Genomic DNA, 17,149 nt, shown 5'->3' on the forward strand with positions numbered 1-17,149 from the left:
ATTTTGATTGTATATTTTGATCAATAAAAGCTATTTATTTGACACTGAATGAGATTCATGTTTGCTGGGTGAAACATAAACATCATACTATCTCATAATTAGATTATGAATACTGAAATAAAGGATAAAATGATAATCAAGAACGAAACTTACAGTCTGGTAGGTCAATCTCTTCTAGCTGAGGATGAGACAGAGTGATGGATCCAAAGAGTATTAGAAATAGGCAATTTGGATCCATTAGGTTTCAAAATATTTTCTGAGAAAGAGAAAGACCGCCAAAGCTCTTTTGTGGACAAAATAATCTTACCAGTTGCACGTTGGATTGGGTCCAGTGTGTTATCTGTAGGTCATCTAAATTACACAAGATCAGCGTGGGGTTCACAAGTTACATTTGAAGGGTTCAAAGAATTAGACTCGGAGTGGTGAACTAAATTGATTGTCTTTCGATTGGATCGAGAGGGTGTGTATTTAGTGAAAATTCTTGAATATCTAGAATGAGAATGTAAGAGTAGGTTTTCGTACAACTTCTTGAAAACATCATTTGTAATTGCATATTGTCTCTAACTAACTATATTCCAGTCTTTGTTCGTCCAAGTGATTGCATTATAATCCAATAGGACATAAGGAATAGCGATGTGGGATATCGTTCAGAATCAATGGCTTGGAGCCTAAAGATTCATTATGAAGTTCAAACCCAGTTTGAACTTGACATAACTAGAATATTCAATTTGTTAAAAGATCATACTGGGTATGATTTGATAACATGGGCCCAAGGTTAGTGCGAGTTGGGTTGAGTTCCAATGTGTTTAGTGTGTAAATGTCTTACTCATTTAGAATGAGGTTAAGATGTTTGAGAAACAGTAAGACACAAATAAAATTGTTCACAAAACTCTCTGTAAAAGGAATTAGATTTGTATATATAAGGGATGAGATGTTCAAGAATCAATTTCCAGCAACTGATGAGAAAGCTCAAGCTGTTCACGAATCAGTCATGGCTGATTGATGAGAAAGCTTGAGTTGCTCAAAATTCAGTTGCGTCTAACTGATGTGAAAGCTTAGATGTCTTGGACATTCCCTACGGCTTTATCGTAAGCAGCGCAAAAGTGCTGATTCGGTGTGCTGGACCTAATGTTGTGTATGCTTTGGGCGTGACACAACGTATATCAGGAATACACTGATGAGGCAGTAGACAACTATCAAGAGCAATCTAAAAGTAAACCATGCATTATGCCAATGGGCTTTGTGACCATCCCCATTGTTTACCTAATAAGCAACAATTACTACATTTATATCAAATATAAACATGCTAAACAAATAAATACAATTCATATTTTTAATAATAAATATCCAATATTAAATACCAAAAACATAATTAAATGCAGAAAATAACACTAATAATGCAATTAAAAAGTGGATATCAACCAGACATCCAATGTACATCTTTTTTTTGCTTGTTTGAAAACCATTTCAAAATTAATTTTACGGCACAATTTAATTTTAGAAAAATTCAATTTAACTAAAATTAAAATTTTTCAAAATTAATAGTTTCAGAAAAATTGCATAAATCAGACACATCCAATTTTCCAAAAAAAAAAAGGGCACAAAATGGCCCAACCATTTGAAACTGCAGACAATTGTCTATTGCCAGCCTCGCGCGCGCGCCTGCGCAAGCGCTCCTGCCGGCACGCACGCCAACGGGCAAGCTCGCCCTGCAGACCAATGACCGATCGGTAGGGCAGCAATGACTATACTGCTCCGTTTTTCAAATTTTCTTTTGAATTTTTGCAATTAAAACTGAAATAAAACTACGCATTTACAGAAAATTCAATTTTCAAAAAATACGTAGATATCCATAATTTAAAAGCAAAACTAATACATATTTTCTAAATACATAAACATTCTCATAAAACATGCTTTACAAAAGAAAATTAAACACGTTGTTCATGCTCAACACATAATAACATGTTAATCCTAAAGCCACAATATCAAACCAAGCTCTGATACCACTAAAAGAATTGGCTATGGCCCGAAACGCGGCGTAAGCGTGAAATAAAAAAAATTAAAACGGTTCAAAGGGGTGTTCCCTTTGAAATTCCCGGGCGTTCGATGTTTGTCAAAAGCATAATAAAAAATATATAAGCATGCTAGTCATGTGGCTAGAGGATGAAAAAAAGACACAGAAATATAACATGAAACTTTACCATTTGTTTCTTTAGATGAGCAGCAACGTGCATTGTTTCCCTTTTCGTTCCTCTTTCATTCACTTTAAGATCCAAATTAGAACCCTCTAATTTGTCCACACCACACTACTGAATAGATATAATTCTTTTTTCTATTGCTAGAGGGAGAACAAAGAACAAGAAGAAAAACAACTGCAAACAAACACTATTAATTAGTGCTTTTGCATTGTTTTATGTTCTAACTTGAATCAAATTCAATATAGAACAAAAGAAAAATATTGTTTAGAGAGAAATAGGATCAAATTTCCTAGCTAATTGGTTCCCATGGATATGTGTGTAGTTTTGCATATTACGTACAATTAGATTCAAAATTCAATAAATACCAAGTTTGCCTCCAAGGCAACCTATACATGCACATGCATATAACCTTCAACCATGATGAAATAACCACCCCATCATGTTCATCATGGTGAGAAGTTTGACCTCCTTCTTGACTTGCTCCAACCTCCTTCAAATGGGCTTGAACTTCAAATATGCACCGGACTTGATTTAATCAAATTAATCGAGCTCAACCAAAGTCCATTTGACAATAGTTAGTTAATTAAATTAATTTTAGCCCAACTAAGTCCAAAGATTCATTTAATCCAATTAAATAAATCTAAGCCCATACACTAATTAATTGATTCAATCAATGAATTAAGCCAAACCTAATAAATTAATTCAAGTAATTTAAAGGTGTTAAGCCTAAAAATTAATTAATCCAATTAATTAATTCTTGAGCCATCCATCAAATGAATTATTAAATAAATGATCCAATCCCATCCATCAAATGAATTATTAAATAAATGATCCAATCATTTATATATTCTCCTTGAATTAATTTAATCCAGTTAAATTAATTTGTTTCTCTTCGAATTAATTCCAAATTAATTCTACTAATTTCATAGTGATTTGTGTGTAACTCTTTATGTAACGGGAGTTAGACTTGAGAATTGTGTCCGACACAAATAATAATTAAATTTAATTTAATTAATTATTTTCAGTTAACCATTAATCTAAAACTCCCGTCACCATGGGTGGGCGTCTAGCAACAGTCCATGGCATTAGAGACAAGTTGAATGTTGGCGTAAACATTTAGGCTCTCGAGTTCCATACAGGTACAGTCCTTCAGTCAACCATCTCCCAGCCTTAGTCTAGGGCATGAAATTGGGCGTCGGTTCCCATCCTGGACCAGGCAACTATGTTGAATACTTGAGATGCGTTTACTCTATTGATCGACAAAGGAAATCATTTTCTATTCGAGCAATTGCTATGGCAATAGACTTAGAGAATATAAATCATCTAAGAGCGCATAAGAGATATATCCATCATATAATAATAGGGGATGAATTCTATCTTGAAAACCACTATCTTCACTACATACTCCGACTACACTGCAAGCTTATAATGATTACATCAACAACACAGTCATCTCTAGCCAGATTCAAGATATAGCCATCATATGCATGCGACTGCCATGATTCCTCAAGTCCTAGGTCTAATCCTATATTGTCAGAGCCGAGAATTCAAGTCATACCGACTATGCCTCCAAAGCTTCCATATGACTATTCTCGTGAATTAGTTCAAACAGTTAACAACCTTGTCAACTAATTCACTAAAATTACATAAACATCCCATGTCTGTCGCTGATGAAACACGGCACTCATCCAATGAATGCAATACTTAGTGCAAGTCTGTATAGGACTCTTGATGCCCAGTCCCGAGGTCCTCGACTTGAAACATTTCAAACTAACCCTCAAAAATTGGTTTCATAGCTTCCATCCAATGCGCAGCCCAACTACATGGGTTATTCAATTGGTCTGTAGGCATTTGTTGTGACGTTCAAACACAGTTCAACATAAATAGTAAGCACAAGAAACACATGGTGCCATAGATGAATGCTTACTACATTCATCAAGATAATATCACGTTCATAAAGATTGTTAAATGGCTCCCAAAATTGCTAATCCAATTAACTTTTTTTTGGTCAACTATTCTAATATGGACCACCAAGTTTTCCTAAATCCACACTATCACCATGTGCATTTCATAGAAGAATTGGATTTAGAGTGTCCAACTCACTTAAATTGAGGCACAACAATGTCTAGCCAAAGACATTAAAGAGAGGCGCTTCTTGAGAGGCAACCCAAGCATTTATTATTTCCATTATTTATTAGAAACAATGAAAAATCAAAATTCAAAAAAAACTTGATAAAACCCTAAATCCCCAATTCCTTCCTCATCCTCACACTTTTGCAGCAACACCAAAGACCCCTCTTCAACCCACGCTGCTCCACCGCCTCCTCTGATGCAACCTTGCTCCAGTTTCACCGCTGTTGCTTATGAGCAGCCACAAAAGAACTAAATCTGTTGGGTCTTCTTCTCAAATCCTCTCACTCTCGGTCTCCAAATTTTCAAGCTCCCGCAGTTCAACCACCTACCCTCGAATCACTAAGGAACGTTCTCTTTCTCTTTCTCTTTTTCTTTTTCATTTATTTTATCGTCCTAGAAATGCATGTTAGCCACACTTGGGAGAATGTGGATTTAAGTGGGGGGAGAGAGAATTGATGCTTTGTATAGAAATTTGATTCTCGATGGAATAATTGTTAGAACATTGTTTTCTTGAAGAATGATTTGTTTTTTATTGATGTTTGCTACCCCTTCCATGATTGTTGATTAGTGCCCAATTTTTTGGAATTTGTCCTCGTGCTAGCTTAATGATCAAAGACATAGTCTAATCAAGCGATAATTTGGTGATGTGTGACAGGAGTGTGCATCTAATAATTTTAGACAACTTATTACTAAGAGCTTGTTTTTGCAAAATGATGATTTGACTTGAAAACTGAATGTGGAAAATTGGTGGACATAAACTACCAAGAGAGAAATTTTGAGCCTATACACTCGTGATATTCTACAATTTTTCTTCTCTTGAGAGATTATACTTCATGATTATGTCTTCCTAGAATTTACTCTGAACCATGTTAAGACCACATCTTTATGCATACACTTGGAAATGATAAAGGCACTAGCATAAAAACTCCTTTGGTTTAAAAGACCACCCACATGCAATTCCCTTTTAGTAAGCCCATTTGAGCCTTATAAGCCTTAATTCCTTGTTATGAACAATTTCTACCGCCCTTTTATTACCCTTGATTGGCACTTTCAAGACTACTAGAGCATTAAGGAAATAAAAGTATATTATAAGTATGAATTTTGACATTAAGTGTGGGGAAATCTCATCTTGTGATTATCTTTTGTGCCAAGAAAGTTTATGAGCTAACATGTCATGTGATGATCTTGTTCTATGCCTTATTATAAAATAGACAATGAAAGAGAGAAAAACATGGCTAAAGAAAATAAAAAATGCCATTGAAAAGAGAGAGAGAGAGAGAGAAGAAAGACAAAATGCCTTCGGGAAAAAAAACAAAGGAAAAAAAGTCGAGGAAGGCAAGAAAAAGATTATTCTCTCTCTAAAAGAAAGGCATAGCTCAAATTGTGGAAAGTGGGGCATGGAATTAGAGCATGAGATAAATATATTTTGAGAAGTTTGATTCTTACATCTATTACTTGGTGTTCTGATTTAGTTCCTTGGATTTTTACCTCATTTTTCCTAATTCTTCATATCCCCAAATCAAAGCCCATTACAACCAAAATATAAGACCTCTTGATTCAAGTGTGTGCATATTTATAAGTGGTGAAGATTTTGGTGTATAATTGAGCCTATGGTGAAGCACTTTCATAGCAAGCATTTGAATGAAACACTCAACCAAAAACACTTGAGAGATTGGGAGATATGAGAACATAGTCCACTTGTTTTCTGTGCTTAATTGTTGATGAAAATCATCTTGTGAAAACCACTTTGGGAAATCACTTTTGTTGAAGGAATGTCTTTGGGAATATAGTATTAATTCCTTTAGTGTTTTAGTCTTATTAGCAATTTACTTTTTTTAGTCCTAGTCGAATTAGGTAACTAATAGTATATAAATAAGTGATGCAATTCACCATAGTGACATCGTTGGATCTTTTGATCTCTCATTCTTGGGAGATATACCGCTTTTTTATAATATTTTCTCTTTTTCTATTTGTTCTCTCATTAGCATGCTAGGCTAGTTCTTTTAATTTCGGTCAAAGACTTAGTAATGCTTAATTTTAATGAGTTGTGAGATCTAATTTATGCTTTCTACTTTCATTCATATTAGTATCTGTGTTGTTCTCTGTGCTTTTATTACAAATAATCTGATTTATGAATGATAGGTACCGTTATTCATTATCAAAATATTTGCGTAGCCAATTGAATTGCAAATCTTTAATTGTTTGTTTAGTTCAGTAACTAGTGGTAACATCGCATAATTGATTATAAACAAGTTTTCAATTATGTTGTGGGAATGCACAATCTAACTTAAATACATTTTCATACGAATTTATTGGTTAAAATTGGGCCTTTCTAGTTCTTAATATTGTTGGTAAATTAAATTTTGAGAACATTCTCAAGGTTGTTTACTGATTAGGGGTTTAGTCAACAGATGCTTCTTAACTATCTATAAGATAAATTAATGTGAGGTTGTTAGGTCGTACCAATGACCATAACCAATTTACCTATCATGAACTATGGTCATCCTTGCATCCATGATCAATCGTGAAATTAAGTTGTCTTTCTCATATTTTCTCTTTAAGTGTTTTCTTCTATTTAGTTTTAGATTTAGATTTTAAACAAAATCCCCCCCCCCCATCTTTTATTATTATTTTTATTTGAAGGAATTAATTTAAAATCAATCTTTGTGGATTCGATCCTACTCATTACTTTCACAAGTTTTTGTAAGAAAATATTTTTGGTGGATTCGACACCCATCAGAGCTAAAATGCATAAAATCCCCCTGTATTTTAAAAAATCCATAAAAACCCCTTCTGTTTTAAAAGTAGGCCAAAAACCCTTCTTTGTTTCTTTAACGTAACAATCACCCATTTCCATTAAATCTAACTAACGGCGTTAACTTTTTTTGCAAAATGACCGCTATACCCTTACTTTATATATTATTTCTTATTTTAATAACCATTAGACCTGTATTAATTATATCAGAACTGTTAGATCTAGTAAATTAATTTTACCCCTTGAATTTTAAATCTATAAAAAAAAAAGAATTAATGGCTTATGTTTTACTAATTAAAAATATATATTGAAAATACCGAATGCCTGATACTTCAAAGAGAACACGCCTTTGAAATCGATTTAAAATTCTTTTATTTTACGCTTTCGCTGTGTTCATGGTCATACAGATTCTTTCGATTTCTACTCTTACCATCTAATGATGAGCAACTTGATAATGAGTTTGTTGCTAACTCTTTTGGCGAATTTTCCTCCTATGATGCCACTTTTCCACCCCTCATACCAACTCTGCTTCTTCCTGCTGCTTACTCCTCTCCTTCGAAACATTTCCACCTCTCCACTTGATTCTTGGTTTGGAAGCCCTTCACCAAGCACCCTTTGCTTGCGCGGCTCCATCGAAGGCCTCTCCATCGTCGTCCTCGTGGACAATGTTGGTTCTCATAACATTATTCAGCCGAGCATCATCCAGCACCTCCACTTATCAGTTCAGCTTCTCTCCCCCTTTGTTGTCATGGTGGGAAATGGTGACATCGCCGCTTTTTGGAGTTTTGACCTACAACTCCATTAACGCTATAGAATCCTACATTTACAGTCCCTCTATAAATGCTCCCTATTCGTGGCGCCATCCTTGTCCTTGGGGTGCCATGGCTTCAAATTTTGGGGCCATTTCTTTCTGGCTTCTTCCGTGCCTTCCATACATTTTTACCACCAAAACACTCTCGTTACCCTTACCTGTATATCCTCCCCAATTGTCAAACATGCCTCCCTTCATCAACTTTGTCTCCTGGTTGCTACAAATGTCGTAATTTCAACCTTTACCATTTTTTTGGCCCCCTAGACTGTCTAACTCTCTCAATCCATTATCTAGCCCACCTTACTGACTGACCCTCTAACCTCTTACTCATCTTATAGGAAAATGCCCCTGTTTCCACCCACACTTCCTCCCTACCGGCCCCTTGGGCACGTAACCACCTTATTCACTTACAACCTCACTTAGCTCCATTTAATATTCTGCCTTATCGATACCCCCATTATCAAAAAGAAACCATGGCCCAACTCATCTCTGCAATGCTCCACAATGGCCTTTTTTGCTGAAAATCATCCCATTGTATTCCTCAGTACTTCTCGTCAAGAAAAAGGATGGTACATGGCGTTTTTGCATTGACTATCGCGCCCTCAATGCCGTCACCATTCGCGATCAATTTCCAAATACAATACTGGATGAACTTCTAGATGAATTGTATGGCACTTCTTATTTTTTGAAAATAGACAACCTTTCCGGTTACCATCCGATTCTGATGGCAAAGAAAGACGTCCAGAAGGCAGCTTTTCACACTATCGACGGGCATTTTGAGTTCCTTCAGTTGCCTTTCAGCCTCACCAATGTGCCGTCCACTTTCAAGCTAAGATGAATGATCTCTTGAGGTCGTTCCTTCTCGATTTTTACTTGTCTTCTTTTACGATATACTCATTTACAGCCCCACTTGGAGGGATCATCTACATCATGTCAAGCTCGTTTAACACACTCTAGTGACTCACCAGTTTTTTGCTAAACTCTCCAAATGCCAATTTGGTGTCCAAACAGTGGAGTATCTCGGCCACATTGTCTTCGAGCAGGGTGTTGAGCCTGATCCGTCAAAAGTTCAAGTCATACATGGCTGGCCTGTTCCGAACTCCTTGATGGACCTTCGGGCATTCCTTGGGCTCACCGGTTTCTATCGACAATCTGTGCGTCACTCCTCCAGCATTGCAGGGCCATCGATTGACTTGCTAAAACCCAGCACCTTTGCATGGACCGATGCAGCCATGCACGCGTTTCAGTCACTCAAGGCGACATTGACTTCACCCCCTGTTCTCACTCTTCCAAGCTTCTCTCTCCCTTTTGACCTTACAACAGGTGCATCTAATATTGTTGTTGGTGTTGTTTTATATTAACAGTGTCACCCTATCACCTTTTACAGCAAAAATATGTGTCCTCAGGTTCAAGCTTCCTCTACCTTTGTTAGGGAATTATTTGCTATCATGGAGGCCATAAAGAAATGACGATAATACTTGTCGGGAAACACCTTCTGCATATTCACGGACCACAAAAGTCTTAAGGAGCTTCTCAAGCAAACAATACAAAGTCGGAGCAACAAAATTGGTTGACTAAACTGTTGGGGTATAGTTTCAAAATCTACTTCAAACCGGGGACGGAAATGTCATCCCCGATGTGCTGTCTCTCCTACCGGAGGCTACTCCCAAGTTTCTCGCCTCGGTCAACTTCCCCACAGCCTCCGTGCTTGATCGTTATAGCATTTCTTCTCTAATACTGCTAACGGCCCTGAACTGCTTTGGAAATTTCGAACATAGACCATAATGCAACAATTCTTCTCAGAGAAGGGTGGACTCTTATACCACCAATATAGATTATTCATTCCTCTAAGCTCAGGTATTGCACCCTCACTTTTGACTGAGTTTCACTAACCCCCTGTTGGAGGACATTCCAGGACTAAGGCCACACTTAACAGTTTATCCGGATCCTTTTATTGGCCTGGTATGCTTGCGGATGTTAAGAAATTTGTGAAAGAGTGCACGGTCTGTCAACACAACAAATGCACCCCATAGGCTCCGTATGGCCTTCTGCAGCCGTTGTCAATATTCCACCAAGTATGGGAGGTTCCACCATGGGCTAATGAGACTACCATTTGGGTTGTTGACCGCTTGAGTAAAATCGCTCATTTCACTGCTCTTCCCACACATTTGACTTCCACTACCTTGGCTACAATTTTTTTATTCACTAGTTATCGACTTCACGGAGCCCCGTAAACAATTATTAGCAATTGCTCCTTCGTTAGTCGATTTTCGCAAGAGCAATTGTCGGGTACGATTTTGAACTACAGCAGATCCTACCACCCGCAAACGGACGGCCAAACAAAAGTGCTCAATCGGTGTCTTGAGACGTACTTCTGGTGCTTCGTCAGTGCTCAGCCGCAGAAATGGACTCACTCTTGCCCCTAGCTGAGTTTTGGTATAACACTTCCAACACCATCTACATGTCCCCATTTAAGGCCCTTTATGGACGGAAACCACCTACCTTGATCGGGTTATTCACCAGGTAGCTCAAAATTGGAGTCCTTGATTCCACCTTCACCTAACGGCAAACCATTTTGCAGCGACTTAAAACTAATTTACAGAGGGTGCACCAAAGTATGTCCCAACAAATTAACTCCAAGAGGCTTGACAAGAAGTTTCTTGAAGGGGATTGGGTTTTTCTTAAACTCCAACCACGCCAGGTTTTGGTGCAACCACGTTCTTCACAGAAGCTCAATACTCACTAGTTTGGGCCATTCCGCATTCTACGTCAAATTGGGAAAGTGGCTTTGTGAGCATGAGCTACCACCGGCAACGCACATTCATTCAGTCTTTCATGTCTACCTGCTGAAACCATGTTATGGCTCTCCTTGCAACCAAGTTTGTCCCCCGACACACCGCACCCTTGGGTGTGAATCTCCCTGTTGCTCCAATCCAGATTCTTGATCGCCGCCTCATACCTTCTTCGTCAGACGGTTCCCGACATAACATTTTGGTTCATTGGGCTGGACAGGATGAAACAGAGGCTACTTGATAATTTCTTGATGATTTTGTAGAAACCTCCAACTCAGGCTTTGTGGACGAGGCCCTTCTTGAAGGGTGTAGGGATGTTATAGTGGAAGTAGCCTAGACCAGGCCCAAACAGAAAATTAGAAAATCGCCCGTCATGACTAAATTTTCCTCCCCCACAATTTCTGGGTTTGTTCTTGTGCTCCTCGCCAGACTCCATTGTTGTCTAACAGCCACTTCTTCTACATTCTTCTCAACACCTTTTCTCTCTCTTGCTGGGAACCTGACAGCACGCTTGAAATACGGCTGGTGCAAGGACGTGTACATAATTCAATTGCCAATAAAGATTGGCCGACAAGTTAAAAAGTTCTTATATAATTTTGGGTTTTTAATTTGATGACCAGCCCTCAGATGGATAACAGGAAATGGATAGGCAAAGGGTCTTGATCTAGGCGTTCTCAATTTGCAAACAAGGATGAAAATGGTTTTCTGTGCGAAATGGTGGTTGTGGTGTTTGTGATGTGTGTATGACTGCACAGTGAGGTACAGAAATCAGAGTTGGGATGGAGGTTAGAATTGAAAATTTCAAGGCCATTTGCTAAGGAAATATGAAAATTGCGCAGGTTATTACTATATTTTCACCCCAAAAACAGAAAAACAAAGAGCTACAAAGATCGAAATTCAAAAGACATGCTCTCATTTACATCAAACACAGAACATATGTTTTCACCAATCTTCCGCACCAGTATTCATTTTATGTGATCATTTTTCCACTAAGAGGTGGACTTGACTCTTCCCTTTCCCTCTTTAAGAAGGCAAAAAAGAAAATAGATACATAGAACTACCCCATACTAAAAGCCTTTTCCCTTTTCTATCCCTAATTCTATGCTACCAACATTCAATCAAATAATGGCCGTGTATGGTATCTTCCTACCTCGAGCAGAGTATCGGGGTACATTTCGACAAGTTATATCCCCAAAATCAAGTGTAAGCCTATCGGCTGCTATTCTGAACTGGTTGAGCTACACACCTATCCTCCAAATCATGGGAAGTTGGAATTTTTCTCAAAGAACGGTATTGTAACCGCACATTTTCGCCACTTTCAATAATCTTAAGCAAATACCTGCATGAAAGAGCAGCATATGAGCATATAACATCCAATGAATCAGTAACACTTTATGCAAGTGAATAGGTCCTTGCCAAATACTTGCAAGCACATATTTCTAAGCTTCTAAATGAAATTCAAGTCAATCTCATTAGTCCCTGCTATGATTATGTAACTAACCAGCCATTCAGACACTGTGATGTAATCACTGCTTCCTTGCCAACAAACTTATCAGGCGTCCGCCTGTTTCCCTGCATGGTTTGTTTCCTTCAAAACACGTTTGCATGTGAGAAAAATCATGGCAAGCAGGATGGGAGTAATTTACCTTGATAATAACCTTCTCATTAACTGAGAAAGGAAATTGTACACCTTTATGTGACCCATTTTCTGGAGTGAGATCACCATTTTCCTGAAGAGTTGGACAAAAGAGCATTAAATATGCAATCATGAACATTTTGCTTTCTATTTTGTTCATGTTTCATTTGTGGGCATTAAGGAGTGGGGTGGGAGCTCAATTATACTAAAACCAATAAAGACACATCAAGATATGTGGTGTAGCCCTATAAAGATACAAAAGAAGCTTCTCGCAAGTTTCTATAATAACAAAAGGGAATCTCCCAAGGAAACCTCCTCAGATCACAGGCGGACATGAACACATAAATCACGGTTTCTGGAACTTCTACCAATGATCATTTAACAATATCAACCATGTATTGCATCGGCCCATTCATCGAGCAAGCTACTAGAGTTATATAATGAAAGTGGCATCTAAAAGATATGTCAACACTACCTGTAATAAGAAAATAAAAAAAGATTTTAATTGTGTCTACTCCCCTTTAAGATTGTCACATTACAAGACTCCCCTCCTTTTGTAATTATGAAGATACCATTCTTGGCCTTCCCTCGAGAGCCATAGTTTTGGACAAAATATACTGCCCTCAGCAAGAAAGAATTAGTGAATTTCTTAACTTACCCCTAACTTAATTTCAGCATTATATTTTACTAAATAACCATACTTGGTAAGATTTGAATCACAGAAGGCCTGTAGATGTATACATAAAGGGGCCAAAGTGTAGCGAAGTGTGCGAGAAACATAGCCAATTAGCCATTGCATCCGGCCATTTAAGGTCAAGAAATTAGCCGCTGGTAGTTGTCTGTCATCGCAGATATGGAAAATAGCCTCTACTAATTTTGTCAAAAACAAAAGGCTTGATCAAGCACTTCTACTAATCTAGAATTTAAATATGAACTATGAAAATTAACAGGGTGCAGAATGTAATAAACTACTGGATCTTAAAGTTTCCTTTTCCAGAAAGTTCCTCTATAGATTTATTTTGCCTGTCTCTATTAAACATAGGAATCCATGCTTATCATAATTTGACAATACTTTTAAAATATATTGTGAGCCAAGAAAATGTCTAAATCACGAAAAATGTAGAATACATTGACACAAAATTATTGACTGGTCTGATTTAGAAAATAGTTCATATATCTAATTCAGAAAAAAGTACTTTATTTAAATTTATATAAAACATTTAAAAATTCTCTTTGTCCTGTTATCTTCCTCTCACTTTTTGTTTTCTAATTCATATCTCCTCTTTCTGTTTCTGTTTCCAGCCATTACATATATTCTCTTCTAGAGCGTGGCAATTGGCAAATAGGGATGCTGAGGGAGGGAGAGGCGATAGTAAACGAGGAGGATTCAAATAGGGATGATGAGGGAGGGAGAGGCAACAGTAAATGAGGAGGATTCAGCCTTAACCCCATGAGCCCAATTCAAGAGCCAAACACAAAATACAATTGGTGACAGATGTATTATCTATATTCAGAAAACTTTGAAGTTTTAAATGAAATTTAATTACCATACAAAAACAGCACTCCAATCATAGAAACATTACAAATACCCCTCATTCTAGTTATAGATATTTCCAGGACATCTAGGGGCACAACAGTCATTTAATAATTTAACAATTTGACCATTTTCCTATTTTTTTTTCCAGTAGAGCAATATGGTCAGTGAAACTTCCATTTGGATTTTTAATGCCTTCGCTAGAAGGTTTTTGTAATTATGAAAGAGAGGAGTTGATACTAGCTTGTTTAGAGGAAAGGTATATATATAATAAACCAAACATAATTCTAGAGGGAAGGAATATATAATAAACTAAACATAAAAGTAGAAGATTTATCTGTTCTCACAACACAGATCCACATACTCCATGCTTCAACTAGAATACACGAATTGGGGGTATTTTGGTTAACTTCCATCATAAGTGGTACCAGTTCCAAAGACTAGTTATTACAAGCAGGCAAGCAACAAAAGCTTACCCTTTGCTCACTTGCTTCCTTCCTGCGTTTCCGGAGAGCTACATTATGAAATAGTCTGCGATCATCCTCTTGCTTCACTGCAAGAGCTGCAGCTCTCAGAGCTGTATGTATCAGCAAGAGATTACCACCATGAGCACAAAGAAGATATAGATGCTAAAGATAGAGAATCAGTGGACATGAAAGACAGTGTTTGTGTGTGCCACGGGTGAGGGGGAAGACAGAAATGACCATGTATTACCGTGATTAGGGATCATAGACCCAGCCTCAATTTCTGAATTGCAGAGTGTGCATTTGGACTGCAATGGCAAAGCGTCAAAATTACAAGTCTTTCTTTTTCTAATATAGATGGACTGCAGAGCAAATAATTATTAAATTACATTAAATTCTCATAAGTACAAGCCAAACACTTAAAGGGTTCCATTGTCCAAAAGTTGGTAGATAAGTGAAATTATTGGTTTAATAAGTCAAGCCTCAAATACCAAAACTTTGAAGGTGTAAAATGTTATCCTCTAAAAGCAATCTTCGTACAAAGAAATGCATCTTTCATCAGCAATTCTCACACACAATGACTCGGTTCAGAAAGCCTAAAGAAAACGACAGTTCGTAGGAAGGGTCAGATGTTTAGCGCATAATTTCCATGATTTTTGCATGCGGAGCTATACATGTATTCAGATGTTCGATTGGATTATGGCCTCCCCCTGAAGTAAATGAGAAGTAATTGCTTTAGCATTGGGTTTCTTTCCAGAAAATAAGGCAAGATAGTTGAGCCTCCAGCTCTATGAAACTAGAAGAGTATTCGACCTCAGAGCATTGCGTGTGACATTAGTTACATGCAAGGGGCAGTCTTGCGAGGCCACCTATATACTACTGCTGAGAGATGAGCTCAGTTTGATGAATTCAGCCAGCAGACATGTCAGTATTTAGTCATAAGCTGTAAGACTTCACAGTTATGCTTGTATTCAGGCCATGAATGTAAACTTCCAAACTCAAGCGACATGATGGACAATTGGGCCCACTTACCATTTCAATTACCTTCCTCAGCATAAGACCACCAAATGAATGCCCACAAGAAACCAGCATAGCATCCTCAAGGAATGCGCCCCTGGAGAATCCTCAATTTCAAACAGGGAATTTTAGAACCGACGCACATGCAATGAAGAAAACCAAATATCCACTCACGAATCATGCTCATGACAAAGTACTGAAAGGTTTAATACAACATCGCAAAACATATATAGAGGAACTGTTTCTCCAAATTATTGATCATAAAAATATATTACAAATGTAAGACGGCCAACTATTTCAAGGAAGCTATAAATGATAGCTGTCAAGGGCCCTAGGTGACTGAGGCACAAAGCTGTCCTGGGTGTAAGGAGCAAGGCAGAAACAATCAGTGCTTGATCAAAGTAAGGTGTGTGCATATTTGCATCATATATCAACCACCAATACTGTTCAACAACTATAAAGCAATAAACATAAAGAAAAATTAAAGATAACACCACAACCCACTTTGCGGAAAATTTAACATATAGAAAGGAAACTCAACCAATTAAAACCTAAAAATTTCAACAAAAACAATCTTCTTGATGGGTTTGCCAGTGTCCCAGGGACCAAAGACTATTAGATATAAATTAGTTACTTTTGTTGGGACTTTAGTGTATTTGGGTCCAACTGAATGCAACTATCATTTGGCGATCACTACTTCACTAATAGCTACACTTGGGAAAAAAACTAACCATAAGTTGGCTCCCTTTGTTGCAAGGCAATAGGTTTGCATAAAGTTACCTTTCCATTTCTGTAGAAATTAGCCAAAAGTTGTCCTTTATCCTAGTGTTTATGATGACTTAGTTTCCCCCATCATTCTGATCTCAGTTCTACTATAAGTTCATTCTTCAATCAAGAAAAATGGAAATAAAGAAATGACGAAGTTAACTTCAATAAAAGTTCTATTTTAAGGCATCATAAATGAAACTGTGTAACTGCTCTTACATGTGGCATGCCCTAATTGTATTACATAGAACCAAAAGAGGTCCTTAGAATAAGGCACTTTCCCAATATTTAGCATGGCAGGAAAGACAGCATAAAGTAGTTTAAGAATAAGGCTTCAACAGTTACAAGAAATAATGACTCAGATGGATTCTAAAACACAAGTAATTTGCAGAAAAAGAAGAAGATGAAAGCCTGTTTACATTCTAAATTGACTTTCTCTTCAGCAAGAGTGCTTTAAGTTGCCCTGTGCCTTTCGAAAAGACCCAGATGCACAAAGGCACATGGCTGGTTGAAGGCCAGTGTGGAAGGCCTTGTAGGGCACTAAGCTTGTGCCAACCTGCACATCACTCCTAAGCATGTGCCCTGTACACTCTTCTAGGGACAAACACAAAGACATAGATCAAGTTCATTGACGACTATGTTAAAGCGATTCTCCTAAATCAGCAAGTTCTCCATCAGTAATAACCAGAGTCCTACTTGATAACCGTCGTTAATTTATTTTGTTTCCCAAATGAAAAGGAACACAAGTTTCAGGTTTTACATTGATGATACTATCATGATATGTTGGCAAATCAATACAATTGGTGACCAGTAGTGAAGGAACTTGACATACTTACATTTCCACTCACCCTTTATCCCCAAGAAAAAGCATCTTAATAGAATTCCAACCATCCAACCAATCACCATACACACTAAACAGCCACCTCAAATAGATCCAAAACTCTAATTTGAGAGCATAAAAATTTCCTTTTTTCCCCTTGTCATTTTTTTTTCCTTTTTCCTTTTTTTTTTTTTTTTGGGGGGGGGGGGGGGGGGGGGGGGGGG

General features: G+C 37.5%; 1 protein-coding gene across 2 annotated transcripts in view; it reads right to left on the reverse strand.

The window, feature by feature from the left end:
- Window positions 11,556-17,149, reverse strand: part of LOC105159801 — an 11,102-nt gene continuing 5,508 nt past the window's right edge. For both annotated transcript variants that reach the window (XM_011076996.2, XM_011076994.2), the window contains exons 7-12: window positions 15,356-15,437; window positions 14,574-14,631; window positions 14,336-14,436; window positions 12,336-12,419; window positions 12,191-12,261; window positions 11,556-12,028 (exon numbers count right to left, since the gene is read on the reverse strand). In XM_011076996.2, the coding sequence (XP_011075298.1) occupies window positions 11,899-12,028; window positions 12,191-12,261; window positions 12,336-12,419; window positions 14,336-14,436; window positions 14,574-14,631; window positions 15,356-15,437 (526 nt within the window). In that variant the 3' untranslated portion in view covers window positions 11,556-11,898. The remainder of the gene's footprint in view (window positions 12,029-12,190; window positions 12,262-12,335; window positions 12,420-14,335; window positions 14,437-14,573; window positions 14,632-15,355; window positions 15,438-17,149) is intronic.

The sequence above is a fragment of the Sesamum indicum genome, linkage group LG4 (genome assembly GCF_000512975.1).
Source record: "Sesamum indicum cultivar Zhongzhi No. 13 linkage group LG4, S_indicum_v1.0, whole genome shotgun sequence".
Taxonomy (NCBI): Eukaryota; Viridiplantae; Streptophyta; class Magnoliopsida; order Lamiales; family Pedaliaceae; genus Sesamum; species Sesamum indicum.